The sequence below is a fragment of the Schistocerca nitens genome, chromosome 2 (genome assembly GCF_023898315.1).
Source record: "Schistocerca nitens isolate TAMUIC-IGC-003100 chromosome 2, iqSchNite1.1, whole genome shotgun sequence".
Taxonomy (NCBI): Eukaryota; Metazoa; Arthropoda; class Insecta; order Orthoptera; family Acrididae; genus Schistocerca; species Schistocerca nitens.
In genome coordinates, this window is record NC_064615.1 from 664,835,498 (window position 1) to 664,853,896 (window position 18,399).

Here is an 18,399-nt window from a genome sequence, read left to right on the forward strand (position 1 = left end):
TTACTGCTGGAATACAGACACCATAAAATTCTAGTTATGCTATCAGGATCTCAAATCGAATGCAGTAAAATGCTTTGTTAGAATAGCATGAGATACATGATGACATATTCTGCCTTCCGAAGATCGCTAATGTATGGTCATTAATTTCTAAAATGGTCAACTGGTGTCTGCTCCCTGTCAAAATCCAAACTAACTGCAACTCAGAAGGTTGTGTGTCTCAAAATAGCCACATACGCTTATCAGCCAGAACATTATGACCACCTACCTGATAGCCAGTATATCTACCTTTGGCATGGATAACAGCAGCAACGCGTCATTCCACGGTAGCAGTGAGGTCTTGATAGGTCACTGGAGGAACTTTGCACCACATCTGCACACACAGGTCACCTAACTCTTGTAAATTCCGGAGAGGATTTATGAGCTTTGATGTCACATTCAGTCACACACCAGATGTGTTTGATCAGGTTCAGGTCTGACGAGCTGGAGGGCTAATACATGAATTGGAACTCACTACTGTGTTCCTCGAGCCACTCCATCACAATTCTGGCTTTTGACATAGTACATTGTCTTGCCGAAAAATGCCACTGATGTCGGGAAACATGGTTATCATGAAGGGGTGTACATTGTCTGCAACTGGTGTATAATACTCCTTGGTCATCATGGTGCCTTGCATGAGCTCCATAGGACACATGGATGCCCATGTGAATGTTCCCCAGAGCATAAAGCTGCAGCCACACACTGGACACATATTTCAATTGGAACCATTGTTTCCTGCAGTGTTTCGCATCTGTTTCTGATATTGTTTCTTGTCTTTGTTTCTGTCCACACTGACAGCAAACATTTCTCAGTGTATTCTATCATCTGCAATGCTACTTCTTATATTGTTTTTGTATTGTCTGCCAAATCATGTCTAGATGAGGAAACTGTAAATGTGCTGTTGCATTGTTAATCCCGATAGTTCACACAAACAAAATGAAAGGCATTGTCACCACCTTTTCTTTCTTTATTTATCGTGACTTGTGGCTTGAAAGCAATCCAGCCACATCTAAGTGTTCCAGAGTTTTACAGAAGATTGTGTTTATCAAAGAATTTTGTAATTGCTTTTAAAACTATGATATTATTTTGACGCAGGAGTGTCTGTATAGTAGTTGGTAATGGTTAATAAAATCAGATTAGTAGTTTTATGAAATCAATTTGCTGGTTTGCATACACTCATCATCAATGGAGGGAAAATATAATATAGGAGAACTGGTGGGGAAAAACTTGCTATGTATGGAAACTGAATATGAGAGAGAGCTCTACAACCAGATGTGCTGTTAGTCTTAGTTTTTGCCAACAGGAGATTCATTCCAGAGCCTTGAGTATTTATTTTGTATTTCGAAGCACGCTACGACAAATGACCTTATTTTCTTTTTTACAGAGTCTTCGTCAATTTACTACCAAATGCATCAGCAGTTCTCTGCAGAGCATTTTGTGTTTTATTGATATACTTGTACTGCTTGCTTCATGTATTTCACAAGTAACCCTCAAGCTGGTACAGCGATAACAACTTGACTGACTGCTGCCTTGTCCACTTGCCTTCCACCCCCCATTTTTTTTTTTTTTTTTTTTTGAAAATCTTAATACAGCAGGGGAAAATAAAAAACCTAATAACTGTATACAACAGACAACACAATGAGACATATAAATGTATACTAGCACCAAGCAGTGGTGACATGAAGTAGCTGGCCTGAAACATTGTTTCTTTTGATCTGTACTGACACTGCTATGGGTAGATGTTTCTAAACAAGTTTCAAAACATATTTCCAAACTGTGTCCGCATCAAGTAGCTGGAAACATGTTTCAAAAACATGTTTCAAGCTCAGTGTGTATGCAGCTAAATGGAGCAGCCACCAGATTGTCTCTTTCCCGCAGTACAGGTGTCAAGGAGCTGATCCCCTGGAAAACGATGGATTCACCCCCTCCCATCAGCATGATGAAGAAGGCATCAGGATTCATCAGACCATGCAACACACTGCCACTGCACAAATGTCCAGTGCTGGTGGTCACTTGCCCATTTCAGTTGTAGTTGCCAATGTCATTGTGTTAAGATTGACACATGCATGGGTCGTCGCTGTGGAGGTCCTTCGTTAGGAGTGTTTGGTACATTGTGTGTTAAGACACACTTGTGCTCTGCCCAGCATTCAAGTCTGATGTTAGTTCCACCACAGTTCACCACCTGTCCCATTTCAGCAGTCTGCCCACCCTATGATGCCCAATATCTGTAATGAGGGGTGGGCAACCAAGCCCATGACATCTGGACATAATTTCACCTTGGTTTTGCCACATGTTGAAGAGACTGACCACAGCACTCCTTGAACACCTGACAAGTTGTGCACTTTCCGAAATCTTCATGCCAAGCCTCCGGACCAACACAATCTGTCCTTAGTCAAAATCAGATAGATTGCACGCCTTCTGCATTCTACACGTGAACAGCGTGCTCATTAATACTGCATGCACTGTGTGTGTGTGTGTGTGTGTAGCAGTCCTCGCCAAGTGACACTGCTATCTCCTGGACGGCTTTATATAGACAGTAGGTCAGTGATCGTAATGTTCTGGCTGATCAGTGTAAGTGACTCAAACACCTTAGAAAATGTTGGTACATTTGAGATCGAATGATGGCTTTGAAGTATATGTTTATCTCCCATTTTAAATACTGGAATAACTGGAAATTTTGAGGCAGTTGGGCAAACACTCTAGAACATAAACATTTGTTAAATTGAAAGCTAATGGTTTACAGATCAAATTGATTGTGCTCTTTTTTGGAAGACAGAAGCAGTCCATACTTTTAGACGCTGATAATTTTGAGACTGCTCTTTCAGTTTCAGTGGGTGTGATACTATATCAGTGAAAGACATTATTGCCCAGACATGACCCCAATATGTCTGAGAAAACCTAACAGCTGATGTGTAGCTAGGACCACAGTATTGAAGGCAAACTATTGATAATTTACTACTGATTAGTTTTGTAAGAAGTATCACTGTCATAAAAGTATCAAAGAAAAGTATTAACACTGAAGTATCAATAAATACCTTTGATAAAAAAAAAAAAAAATATTACAGTAGATACTCTACCAGCTCCAATCTCTCTCTATCTGTTCTAAAATCTATCTATAAGACAGATATATAGTTGTTTTTCACAAGTTTTAAAGCATTAAATCTGGCAATGTATTTATTTTCATTACAGATTGCAGTTATAAAAAATTTGGAACTTGAAATAGGAAATTACACAACAAATTATCAGTAAAACAGTTGAATAGTATGCAAAATTACATACATTAAATCATATTTACACTTTCATTTCTTCTTCCATATAGGACACACCTGAATTTGACAATGTGTTGATTGCCTTTGAAAATAAACACTCTGAGAGCACTGGTGTCCCCTGAATTGTGAGGTGCTTATTGGCTGGCTTATATGATGGTGAAATGAAACTTTCATGCCTTGCCCTTGATATAAAGGACTAGAACCCACAGTGATGACACAGATGTTGCAAAACAAATGCACATTTCTTCTCTTTGATCAAGCAGAACAGGGTTGAAAGAGGGAACTGCTCAATCTTTCCTCTTTTGTTTGCTGTATGCTACTGTCTATGATGACTCCAAAAGTCATATATCATCTGCTGCAGCTGGTGCTAGCAGTAGAAGCAATATTTGTTTCTGATAGATGCCTTATAGTAGATATTGCTCTAGCACATGTTCTGGAATCCTAAAAATGTATATTTTTGAATCTTGGGTCAAGCGAGCTGGCTATTACAGCCAAATTATTATCTCAATTTTGTCCAGATCTGCCTTAAAATAATACTACAAAGGCATCAATAAATAAGTAGAATTTCCTCCCTTTCTTTTCTACATGCAAGATTTCCAAGTCTCTTCCTATTCCCTTAAAGGGATGACCTGTTTTGTATACATGATTTGCAACAGCTGATTTGCCGTAATTACCCAGTCTAAATGCACCTTTCCAGTCCTTGCATCTGACCGAAAATGTTATTCCTGTCTGTTAAATAAACTTTGCATCACAGGATACGCATTGAATTTTGTAAATTCCTGATATTTTGAACTTATTTATCTTTTTACATGCATTATTTTTCAGATTATGCCTCAATAGAATTTTTGTCTAGAATGCTACATTAACACCATGCAGTTTAAAATTGTTCACGATCTTTTGCAATAGTGTACCATAATACAGCACAGTGACCCTTTTCTTTGTTAGGTTTATTCTTTTTGTTCTCATAACCTCTGCACAGCAATCTATTAGCGATACCTACATAGTAACCATCATCAGACATTATCTTCTGAACAGTGTTCAGTTCTGTCTCTCTATCCTTCCTGCTCATTGGCATGTTGACTGCCCTTTAACTTAATTATGGAAGGCAGCTTCTTTACAAGCACGTGGACAGTATGAATCATAGCATCGGTTGTTGTTGGTTTCCTGTAAACGGTAAACATGTGCTTATTGCCCTGCCTTTTAATGTTAAAATTGGGGAATTGCAAACTGCTATCAGTTTCAGGCTCCACTTATTGTGAAACAATAACAACTGTTACCTCACATCCATAATGGCTAAAATTAAACAGTTCAGTGTTCCACATTTCTAAAGCTGAGAGAGTGCCTTTACATTGAACATCAAAATTTGGTGTACAATAGGAGCCAGTTCAATGTACCTCTGAAGAACGTAATGAACATAATTATGAGTCTTCACATCTAGGATCAAATTAAGGGCTGTGTCAGTTTGGTTTTGTCTCACGAACCACTCTGAATGAAACTTGATGTGAAATATTTAACAATTTATCTTACCTAGTTGACCAATACATTAAAATCATTGTCTGTCATTGCTAGTTCAGCAATAACATTTACTGAGTACACAAAGCAAGGTCTGTTAGGGCTCACACATTCAATAGTTGAAAGTTTTGGAAATGAGTCATCGGCCGAAATTTTGGGTAAATAATAAAAATGTAATAAATTATTCCTACGATCATTCAATATGTGCAAGGGTATTTGGCCACCCCTTAAATTAACTACGCCAAATTCACTCACTGCAGTGTCAACCCTGTACAGATGTGGGGCAAAGACATGAGGAAAAGAAGAAGAAGAAGAATAAAACAAATACACCTGTGAGCAGTTCCCTTATTAGTCCTGCGAAACTCTAAGAATCTTTGACACTTGAACTTGTGAATAATGATTTTTTATAATCAGAGGTAGCACTGCAAGTGAGAAATGAATGACTACATCCCAACAACATAAGCAGTCAGGGCTGGTTTGAGAACATTTTTTTACACAAGTGACAAATAATGTCACCTCACCACTTTCCATCAGAAAAAGTGGGACAGAAATACAAAAAATTTCATCAATTTTTATATTGGTGCGCTAAACATAAGACACTGTTTTACTGCGTAAGCTGACTCACATTTGCGAAAAAAAACTACCTATACGTAGTTAAATTTTACAAAATTTACCATGGAAGCAGTTCAAGATTGATAAACATAGTCAAAATGTTTGTGTATGCTACTGAAGAGGAAAACACAAAGTCATGTGATATATGAAAAAGAAATATTCTATTAATGAAGTCGCATGAAATTCCAACAGTTGTTCAATATTATGTTCTGATAATTTTTCCCATGGATGAAAACATTATACTGAATTTTTTCTAGCCTTTCACTTAATAAAGTCTTATAAAATAGAATGTGAATCTATTGACTGTACAGTATACTTCCAATAGCTTAAGTTCACAGTCAAAACACTGGTTCTTAAAAAGGTGGTGACCTGAAGACATCTTCATCAACTAGAGTTTTGAAAGCCTCCTTTCACCACTGGCTACAAATATAGGTAATGTCAAGAGGATTCATAAGCTTACAAAAGTTTTGAGAAAAATGCCAATAAAATTAATGTTTGTAATATAAGATAAAGGACTTTGTGAAGTACTTCAAGCAGGAAGAATAGACAGCAACATCAAAACTTCATTGTTTGATTCCTTCCCACTGATATATTTTATCACCATCGCATAACACAACCTCAAGAGCCAAACTTACATCTTAGTTCTACATCACATCAAACATCTTCAGATCATGAATATCATACAGAAAGCCGAAGCTCTTACTACGGCTGTCCATAAGCTCGAATCAATTTTTTAGAGAGTAGACAGCTGTACTGACAATAAGACAGAAAAATAATTGCTTTAAAGGAGCATATGTAAATTGAATGAGCTATAAACCAAAGACACCACTAAAGGAAAATTAACGAGTTGTTTTGTGGCAAGGATAATGTTTTAATACATCATTAAATGTCTGTATGAAACAAAGTAAAAATGCACTCTTGAATTTATTAATTCATGTATCTTCACCCTTTTGATTTGGGAAGTGGTAGCAGCCTACGGCCGTATGCTTGGATCCATCGTACCAGCATTGTCCAACATGTGTATTTTAACTGTTCATTGAAAGTATTAGAAAAGGAATATTTAGTCACATGGTTATAAGATCCAATCCTATCTGTTCATGATTTCACTCGCCGCCGAGATCCTGCATCAAGAGATTCAGTGCAGACAAGAACAATTCACGCGGTATCTGGAGGAGCGTTCCTGCATCGACATTGTCACAGTCGAGACTAAACACAGTGGAATTAATGTGAAGGTAATGACTCAGGCTTGATAGGCACATATTGAACTTTGTTTACTTATACTAAAAATATTGTGCATCGTGTGACAGATCGACAATTTCTGTGGTTGCAGTGATTACTTCGTACCACACACTAATGGAAGCAGCAGTAAGTAATGCAATTTATGTTCATTGACCTTGAATGTAGTGATATTAATGGTCTGTTAATATTGGTATCAGTTAAAGTTCATCCTGGACAGATTCATAAGTTACCTCCTAATTTTTTTTTTCAACTATTCTTTCCAATCAACTTTTCCAATTATTCAAGCAATTATTAATCCATTTCCATTTCTACATCTCTATTCAAAGTTCATTGTTCAACTCCAAAGTAAATTGTTTCTTCATCCCCCTGGGACAACTTCTTCTTCTTGTTCTTCTTTTCCAGGGTCTAAAGCACCTTTGCATCTGCTATAACACTATTACAGAGCTTTGTGGACCTGGTGGATACTGTACTAGTCCTGTGAACAACAAAACCTGAATTCTTGAAGCTTTCTTGGAATACCAAAGACACATTCTCTTCTAAAAGCATATACTTCAGAATCTTTATTAGCTTCATAAACAGCGTCATACAATTGTTCAGTGTAGTAACTAAGAGCCTTCAAGGCATCTATTAGGCTTCCCCAATGAGTACAGCTGACATGTTTTGCAGTCAGATTAGATATGTGCTTTTTAAAATACCTCATCTTTATGCAAAAGCAGATAGAAACATGAAAAAGTTGACAGGAGTAGGAAACAATAGCAGTGTACTGTTCATGGCAAAGTTTAACCAGTGAGGTCCATACGGAACAAAAAAGGCTTGAGGGTTAATGACTTTAATTATTTTTTGAACTCCTATTTTTTCCCTTTCATATTCAAACCATAATCGTATCCTTGACCTCTCACATTTTTCAAAGAAATCTGCTGTTTTATCGACTCATTTAAAAGACCACTGTTTAGACATTCACTGAGCATGTCTCTAACTGGAATACAGACAAGAAAATGTCCTTTGATGATAATTTAGTCATTATACTTTGATCTTCTTTAATCTCAAAAGTATTTAAATTTTTTGTGTTGTATGGATATACTCTCTCAGAACAGTTTACAGTTACCAATTTTCCTTGTCATGTCCTGGGTTAAAATGGTTTCCCATAGACTTCCTGCTTAAACATTACTTGTAATCCCTGCATGAAGTACTGATATGGCACAGTTGGGCCGATACATATGACTGTACACTTCTGAACCACACAGCTACCTGGAAAGCCTACTGCATTGTTTTAAACACAATATATGATGGCAGATCAATGAGAGATCACAGTAACAAGGATACTTATTGTCAACTAACTCTGTAACATGTTTTCCCACAAGAAACTGATGTTTATAATGTTATAAACTATTCACCTGATCTCAGACCCTTGGATATTTCTGACCATAGTAATCTCAAAAGCGAATTGTGTAGTTTTGTCAATATTTATGAGACAATCTGAGTGTGTTTCAAGAATTCTTAACACACTGCAGAGACAAGTGCAGTAATGTCTCCAAATGTGAGAATGACATGTGGAACACCACATTTAACAGGTACAAGTGTACAACAGTTTGTAACATGCAACATGCTGAAGTAATATTGTATTTCTTGTTAAGGAAATTTGAGCCCAATTAGATGGGGAGTTAAACAAAGAATTTGCATATACACTTAAATCTCTGACAGCTCATAACAAAACATTTGCAATTATCTCGCAAACAGCTCATTTACAGGCGCATGTTTACTGGAATGTTTTTGTTTATCTTGTAATGTAATTTCACCCATGTTAGTTTTCACTACTAAGTACGTACGATACATCCTGTACATAAATTTTGCACTTGGGCCTCTGGTGCCCCTCTCAGGTTGGCACAACAAGCAGGTGCTTGGGCCTTAAACCAGCCCTGTAAGCAATAGTTCATATATGGACAGCATCATCCATAAAAGTAAGTTATACAAGAATGATGTAAATTATAAATTCAAAATAATTACTTACTGATAGCGAGTTGGTTATCATATTCTGAAACAGAGTATCATCACACTTTTGATCATGATGCTTAAAAGGATTTATGGGAAATCCTGTGTGAAGAGGTCCAGAGGAATGATTGCAGGAGGTGAAGAGACATGCATGAGGGGGTTCACTATTTATTAAAAGGGCCTACATAGGCAATTGTGTATCCAGACTTAAACACTACTGTTTATCACTGGATTTAATAGGAAGGTGGAAGAAAGGTAAAATAAGGGTTTTGGCGCGTAGGATTCCAAAAATGTGAAAAGTATAAATTATTCCGGAGAGTGATCTTCATAAAAGACAAAATTAACATTTTTGAAAATTATGGCTACTTTCATTCTGATTCATGTATTGTAATTTTCGTAACAGATTTTCAAAATTAAATTGATGAACATCATATGAAAAAAAAAAAAAAAAAGAGAATCATTTCAGTACTATACCGAAAATATTCAGGTATCAATAAATAATGTCCTTGTAGACTGACACTAAGAGAACTTGTAACAAATTACACAGAAGGTGACAGGTGAAGTTTCGAGATTTTCAAGTTTTAGAAAGGCAAAAAGTACTCACTGATTTAAATATTTGCAGGAAATTTAGTGAATATGCTGGATGAGAGGATAAATGAAATTAGTCTTTAGATGACTCAGGAAATGGTGTGAAGTATGAGGAGAAATATTTATCCATAGATTGGTAACGAGAATGCTTATACACAAAACCATTTGTTAGGGGATTATGATGCCGTACACTCCATGGTACCAATCTTAAAAAAGGAAGATATTTTATGACAGACAAGATCTTAATGTCTTTCCATCCACCTAAGAATCTACCGGAGAAAAAATATCATTGGTGGGAACAATGGTTTATCATGACCTCTGTAATGAGGTGAAAAAGCCCAGTGCTAAAGCATACTCCATGATCATCTTGTGACTGGTAAGCAACTGGGAATCCACCTTGAATGTACATCAAGGAGAGAAAAGCAATATTCTATGCACTTTGCATGACAAATCGACAGTATGCAAAAGAGACGCCAAAAACACTCTTCTTGTAACAGCACAAATAGGAGTTTAAGTGACCAAGAAAATGACAAGTATGTTTCAAAAAGCTGAATGTAAGATACGGCCAGTGAATATTTTCTATAATAATTTGGTTACTATACACCTAGAAACAATGCAACACAAGAAAAAGTTGCTCATTCTGCAGCTAGTTGATAAGTTTTAGCGGGTGGGGGTGAGGGAGGATTGTCCAGTAAGGCAAGCATCACAAAGCACAGCATGCAAGAGTGAAAGTAGCTCCAGGCTCAATGGTTAATGAAGAAAAGAAGTGCCAAACTGGCAAAGGCAAAGACAACACAACTAGTAACTTATGTGAAAATGCTACAATGGCCTGTCCATAAAATGTGGATATAAAACAGAAATCTCATGTGATAATGTGTCGTAGGAGAAAACAGTATGTTAATGTACATGCTGTAAAGGCACATGCTAAGAAAGAGAGATAACTTCACCAAAATGTTTCTAGTTTGTACTAATGACAAAAAAAATTATTAAAAACTGATTGCAATAATTGCAGAAGTAGGCATTGCTGAATAATAATAACAATAATAATAATAATAATAATTTATATGTAAGTAATCAAATAAAAATAAACAGTCTTTCGTATTTATGAGAACAACAAATGAAACAAAATTTAATATTTGTAAATTTCTTTTGCAGGGATCAAAAACTGAATTCTTGCCATTCTTGAATGTACATTCTTTGACTTTCTAGTGTTAATTATGGTAATGCAGATATTACCAGTATCCTGATATGAAGGCATATTCCTTGGATATGGTACAAATGTTTCTACTCATGAAAATACTAAGAAATTTGGTGAAGAATTCTTGGGCTTCCAGCCGGGTGGCGGTGTCTTTAAACTGTGATGTTTCGACGAGTGACATAATCATTACCTTCTGGCGAAGTGCTGAGACTTTGCGGATGCCGGTCCCTTTATACCTGCAGCGTGCCCACCACCACCTGGCCGCGGGAGGCTGGATCCAGAAGAGCCGGCAGGCGTGGTGGGAGGGGGAGGTGGGTGCGTGTCTCCATCAGAGCATTCTGGTCACGTCTTGCGAGATGCGACTGGAACGCTCTGACAGAGACACGAACGGCGCACCTGCTTCCCCCTACTCCCCGCCCGCTGGCTCCTCTGGATCCAGTCTCCCACAGCCAGGTGGTGGTGGGCATGCCACAGGTATAAAGGGACCGGCATCTGACAAGTCTCGATACTTCGCCAGAAGATGATGAGTATGTCACTCTCACTCGTCGAAACATCGCAGTTTGAAGACACCACCACCCGGCTGGAAGCCCGAGAACTCTTCACCAGCTGCATATGCCGGGAAAGCATACATTCACTCTAAGAAATTTGTTGCTAGCAGTTACTATTTAATGGTGCTTACAGATGAAGGAACGTTTAGCAAGGTGACAAAACAGATCTCTTGTGATGTGTGTCATCAACTGCCATGCACGATATTATTCCATGATATATAATCCGAAGTACACTACCAACAAATTTAAGATGGAGAAATATTCATCACATATGAGTAGATTTTAAAGCGAAAACAAAATTAACTAAACAATGGAAATTATTCCAGGATGGAATAATGACAATGAAAACAATAATTGCTACACACACACACACACACACACACACACACACACACACACACCAAAAAAGAGGGGGGAAGTAAAGAGGCTGTTGGTGTGTTGGTGGAACAGAAGGCTGTGTAGTTGGCAAATGGTTCAAATGGCTCTGAGCACTATGGGACTCAACTGCTGTGGTCATTAGTCCCCTAGATCTTAGAACTACTTAAACCTAACTAACCTAAGGACATCACACACATCCATGCCCGAGGCAGGATTCGAACCTGCGACCGTAGCAGTCGCACGATTCCGGACTGCGCGCCTAGAACCGCGAGACCACCGCGGCCGGCGGCTGTGTAGTGCTGGAGTGGAAGTAGGGAAGGGGACAGATGGGTGAAGGATGGCGACTAACAAAGTTTGAGACCAGAAGAGTTACAGGTACATAGGGTATATTGGTAGGAAGAATCCAGATGGCATAGGCTGTTGATGCAGTCATTAAAGTGAAGCATGTTGTGTCAGGTAACATGTTTAGCAATTGGTTGGTCCAACTGTTTCTTAGCCAGTTTTTCACTGGCCATTCATGTGGATAGACAGGTACATTACAAGGCTGCTCTCACAAATAGCTCTGCCTTTGATGGGATAGGAGCTGCCTGTGACCTAACTGGAATAGGTGGCAGTGGAAAGATGTATGGGGCAGGACCTGGATCTAGGTCTATTACAGGTACATGAGGCAAGAGGTTGCGACATGGCGTTGAATAGGGATGGACAAGGATTTGTGTAGGTTCAGTGGGCAGTGGAATACCACTGTGGGAGGGGTGGGAAGGATAGTTGGTAGGGCATTCCTCATTTCATGGCAATAACACGAGGTAATCAAAAACCTGGTGGAGAATGTGATTCAGTTGCTCTTGTTGTGCCATGAAATGAGGAATGTCCTACCCACTATCCTTCTCACCCCTCCCAAAGCGGTATTCCACCGCTCACCGAAACTACACAACATCCTCATCCCCATCCACTCAACCTCTGCTCCTAACCCCTTGTCTCACGGCTCATAGCCCTATAATATACCTTGATGCAAGACCTGTCCCATACATCATCCCACCAGCACCTACTGCAGTTCAATCACAAGCATCACCTATCCCATTTTGATGGGATCCTGTGAAATCGCTCATGTGATATACAAGCTAAGCTGCAACCACTGTGCTGCAATCAACATGGGAATAACAACTGACAAGCTGTCAGTCCACATGAATGGCCACCATCAAACTGCAGCCAAGAAACACCTGGATCACCCAGTTGTTGAGCATGCTGCCCAACACAATGTTCTTTATTTCAATGACTACTTCACAGCCTCTGCTATCTGGATCCATCCTACAAACACCAGCTTTTCTGAACTGTGCAGGTGGGAACTCTGCCTGCAATATCCCCTAGCCCTCCTGATTTCAAACTTAGTTACTCCACTCTCCTTCGTCTACTTGTCCTCTTCCCTGTTTCCACTCCAGCACTACACAGACTTCCATTCCATCAATGCACCCATGGTCTCTTTCCTCTCTTCTTGTCCACTCCTCTCACACCGCCATCTGTCTAACCTCCTGACTGTACCTAGCTACCCTATCCTACCCCCACCTCATCTCTGTATGTTCTCACTAGCAGCACTTCACTGTCTGCCCACTCCTAACTGTGTTACAACTGCCCCTCATTGCCCTAGCCTGCTCCGTATCACCAACAACCAGACTGCTTCTCCCATCATGTGCTGTTGCTTGCTGTCTGTCCTCTGTTGCCATAGACAGTGGTCATGTGTGAGAGATCCAATTTCGTGAGTAGGAATCTATGTTTTTCATAATACTGTCAGAAACGGAATTAAATGAGCCAAAAGCAGCATGCGGATCATCGATCATTCAAAATGAAATTTACTGTAACCTCTTTGCAAATACAAATATTTACAGTTCTACAAGGAAATAACTCAAATTATTGATCATGCCAAAAATTAACAAAGTGGACCTCACTCTCAATCACCATACCTCCTCCAACTTCCTGCACTTTAATCAGAAAGTATAAATTATGTAGTTAAATGAAAGCAGGTTTGCATGAAGATTGGTCATGTAAAGTCTTTGACTAATACAGTTCACAGAAAATTGTGATTATTAAGAAATGAATGCAAAATTATGTGCTAAGCATGACCAAAAAGTATATAATGTATCTTCTTCTAGTGAAATTTTTCTCCAGTGATATTACTTCCGTCACTTATGACTGTTTTAAACATCTGCATATGTTAAATGCAGTTTAGGAACCTTCTATAAAATTAGACTGTTGCTCTCTTTCTTCTTCTCCCCCCACCCCCACCCCTTCATACAGTTTGGACTTAACTATTTTATGTGTGGAATTCATTAAGGTTGAGAAGTTCCGAGACTCTTAATACTCTCATATTTGTTCAAATTAATGGCACTTGTATACAAAAAATGAGATTACATGTACAATATATTCTCCTTCATTTATTTACATTTTCTTTTAATTAGATCATGAATACCTTGCAAACACTTATGTCTTACAATCATACAATCTGCTCAAAGCATAACAACCATGCACAAATTTCACACATCTTTAAATCCTATTAATGTCCTCTGTTTAATCCAACACAAGTGAAAAATTCAACAAGGTAATATGAAGCATTCAAGCCATAAAACAGTAACACATTTGACATGATATTTGGTAATATTTCTTTTTATTCATAAAAACTATATGAGCTGTAAATGCTGCAAAATTTTCACAAACTCAGACAAACAAAACAACATAATATTAAATATGGCTAATCTCTGTTCAGCAGTCTCTGTTCATGAATGTCTAAATCAAACGAAACTTTAAATGAAAGATAGATCATCAACAACACAATGGACAGACATGGCTGTAATTGCTTCCTCAGGCTTAAGCATCATGGTATTGTGAAATGAAAAATATGACACTTTCAAATGTTTAGGACTAATGTTTTCTTCTTTGGTGATCAGGAGAACAGGATGTTAAAAGACAGAAACTGGGGTAATGGAATAGGTCTCTTGAATCACAAATCATTAAAAGTCAATAAAGGAACATAATACAATGTTATCTGTTTGAATATCAGAAAAGTCAAAGTAATAATAGTCATGAGAATGCAGTTGATCACGGACTGATTTTAACTGGGAATATATATAAAAAAAAGGGAAGAGAATTGTATCCACAATACTTTTAATAAGTTCATTGGCATTTATAAGAAAGAGTAACAAGATGAGAAAATAGAATATGCGAGGCTGTAATGTAATAATTAAGTAAATGGCGGAAGGCATTGAACAGAGATGAGTTCAGCTGAGAGAAAAACGAAGAAATACTGTAAATGTGTAGGGGTAACAAACTGCTACGAAGGGCAAACTTACAACAGAGACCTTTGATAAACACTGATATTAGGATAGACAATTTAAATGAGCTGAACAGGCAATGGGCAGCAACAGAGCATTACTTAGTTTTTATTTGTGACAGAGCACTTCCATTTTCTTGGGTTGACCTCTGTGACTTTCATAAGCTTTAGTTTGAACTTGTTTGCTTATCACAAAATTAGCAATTGAATGGGTATGTGTCGGTGAATCACCAGCAAACACCATCATTATGTATATTTCCTAATACCAATGAAAAAAAGATAACTGTGTTTTAAAACTTAAGATTCTGCATAAACTCTTATTTAGGTACATAATAGTGCCACTGTATTTTCAAATTAAGTATATAATATTCCTCTATTTACTGAGGGTTGCTTAAGACTTACTGTGGAATAGCAATGTTTACTATGTAAATAAATTACAAAAAAGGACAGAAACAACAAAATGTGTATTTGGTGTGGTTTTGTGCATGCTCCCCCCCCCCCCCCCCATCTCTCTCTATATCACACACACACACACACACACACACACACACACACACACACACACAGTGACACGTAATAAGCTCACAGACACATTTACATTGATACAGTAAATAAGTTCAAGCACCATTCAGCTATGAAGCTGTGACTACAAAGGAGTGAACACACTGAGTCTTTGTTTTGGCTTGAACAGCCCAGCACAAAAATTCAAAGAAATATTAACAATTAAAAACAATATAGGCTCTAAATCAGAACAAAAAGCTGAAAATAACAAATATGTGATGTTAAAATTCTTCTGAAGTGTAACATTTCTTGCTTGTTTAGTCTGTACAGTACTAACTAAATCTGTGAAAGAAGATTTTAGTGCCATTTCATTTACTGCCAAAACAGAGACATGTTCACAGAATGTTAAGCATGGTATAGACTATTATTTGCTACACTGCAGCTACGTTATTTCACCAAAAATTGAATAAATTTTAGCTTATACTGCTTGTAGTTAAATGGCTGCAGATCATAAAATCACTGAATCCTCTTTTAAGTACTCAAACCCCAATATAAAAAATGAACAATGACCTACACATATCGACAATGTTTCAAAATAGAACATCTAAATATTTAAATATTAGTCTTGATAACTTACCACATACAATCACAACAATGATTACATTAGCACATATTCATACAATGAAACATCTCAAAGCAGCTGCTCTTATTATTGATTTTTAGGCATATGAGGTAATCCTGTATTGAAACAAAGTCCTGCATAACACACTTACACCTATCTTGGTCCTTATTGTCAAACACATCACGAATGCATGTAGGTATGGTATTTAACTATGAGATTGACAAGCTACCACAACAGAGAGAGATATGAGGAGTTCACATTTCTTCGTTACTGACTCAGTGTTTATGGTTTTCCTCTGGAATCCATTCAGTTAACTCTGCATTCTGGGTATATCATTAACTTGCACCACACTTTCACAACTATTGTCACAACTTAAATTAGCCTAATACGTCAGTACAAATCTTATCAGCCAAAGAACACAGCTTCCTACATGTATAACACAAATTTCTCTTCAAGCACTTGAAGAGGGCTTTCAATAAAATTTTGTGATTCAGTAGCTTGTGCTATTAAACCTTCCACATTTATTTCTACAGGCTTGTTATTGCAAGGCTATTCTTTGTTTAGTGACAATACTTGCTTCAACACCCAACTGATAAGCATTTTAGATAGAATTGTACCACTGCCAGTGACCTTATACTGGTAATGCTGAAGACCATTACAGCGATGATTAAAAAATTAAGTAAAGCAAATAAGTAACATTTTACAAAGTATATTTCCGAAATAACCAGAAAGGTAACTGACAGCTAACTGTTTCATGCTGTTCTAAAATGCCATAGGCCTGAATAGCAGGAAATATGTCTAAAGTTTACAAGATATTACTTTACTGTCTTTTCCATTAATTTTTGACGTAACTTCAGTTACATATTTCCCGAAGTAATTTAAGATGTTTTAAGCCAAATCTGGCATTATAAGTAAATCATTTGATCAGTTAGTAACCAAATTAATCACTTCAGAAACAAAACAAAATTTTGAGGTGCTGATAAACATTCAATAATTGCACCCAGAATGTACATAACCAATACACCTCTTTAGTGTGATTGTTGTGGCACTACACTGAAAATTAAATCAGTGTAGAAATGGCATATGATTTGCATCTACCAGGCTGCAGGCAAGAACATACAAAAAACCAAAATATAAATTTAATTTTGCAGTTTTTCTAGGTACTGTCTGAATAGTCTCCAGGCAGCGAAAATGCTTTTCAATGCGAAATGCTGCAGGTAATGTCGTAAGTGGTAGCAGGAACCACATAGAGTATCTAAGACCTAGAGCCACAAATAAAATATATGGGGTAAAAAGGAGAAATGCATACAAAATATGTGAAGCTGTTTGTCCAATCAATATAGCAAGTGTTACAATTCCAGCACGGCTGTCACTTTCCAGATCTCTTGTATTGTTGCTGTGTAAGATAGCTTCTGTGTTTAACGCTAATGGAATTGCATAATAAATCGTTCCCCAGTCGACATGCCCTGTCTGGGACATGAAGGAAAACAACACTGATATAGGTCCAAATATAATGAGTATTATAACGTCACCTAATGCGATGTACTTCAATCCTATTCCACCAGTGTACAGAAATGAACTAGAAAGTCCGCCAAAATACACCAAAGCCAAGTGTTCCATTTTTGCCGGTGAAACTGCTGCCAAGCAAATAAACCCAAGGCAGCCTGCTGCATACAACATTGCACCAAGTGTAACAACTTCATCCTTAGACAAAATATGGTCTACAAGGATACGATCATCACTCTTTCGTCCATCTATACCCTTCACGTAATCGAAGTACGTGTTCACAACATTCCCAGCACCATGCACTGTCACGACGGTAAACAACGTCAGTAATAATATAACCCAACTGAAGTATCCACACTTGTATGATAGTGCACATCCCAATAAGGTAGGCATCAAAGACCCGCTTAAGGACCAAGGCCTTAGTGCCAAAACATACGATGACAGTTTCATAAACTTCGGTTTGGCAGTAACTGTGTGGTTTGCCTCTTGATGGCGAATATTGTTGGTTTCTTCTGTCCCCATATCTTCAAAAATGATGTACCTACAAGTAAAATAAGTGATTAACAATAATGGGTACAAAAATCTCAAGTGTTGCTTTTACGTCACCAATAATTTCCATTCAAACTTACGTTCATTTAATGATATCGACAATGGTTTTACAGAATTCTGCCTCTATCCGCGCTCAACATAACCATTGGATAAGGTTAGAAATCGCTTTCGGGAAAATAATACATGACAGTATGCCAATAAAATGATAAATTGCTCACTACCTCAGAAGCTCTACTTTAGAGCGAAATAAAGCTTAGCAGAAATAGGTATTTAGTTTTTCCTGCTATTCCATGACACTCGGCATTTGCCTTCAATTTACAGAACACATTGGTGACGTGTTTGTTTGTAACCTACAACAGCCAACAACAATCTGTGTTTGATCGTGAAAAGAAATACGTTTACGTAGTGCTTTAATGACCTCTACAATTGTTTATACAACTGCCTCGATTTTATTTTAGGTAAAAATCGCCTAAATATTGCAACACTATCTTTGACATATCAAGCATCTATGACGCTAAAGTGAACATCTCGAC

At 37.6% G+C, this 18,399-nt stretch overlaps 1 protein-coding gene across 1 annotated transcript; it reads right to left on the reverse strand.

The window, feature by feature from the left end:
* Positions 1–13,801: 13,801 nt before the first annotated feature.
* On the reverse strand, positions 13,802–18,375 carry LOC126236779 (ubiA prenyltransferase domain-containing protein 1 homolog). The gene is made up of 2 exons (XM_049946358.1): positions 17,947–18,375; positions 13,802–17,858 (listed from the first exon to the last, which is right to left on the reverse strand). The coding sequence occupies exon 2, from the start codon at positions 17,837–17,839 to the stop codon at positions 16,877–16,879; it is 963 nt and encodes a 320-aa protein (XP_049802315.1). The 5' UTR covers positions 17,840–17,858; positions 17,947–18,375; the 3' UTR covers positions 13,802–16,876.
* Positions 18,376–18,399: the final 24 nt, after the last annotated feature.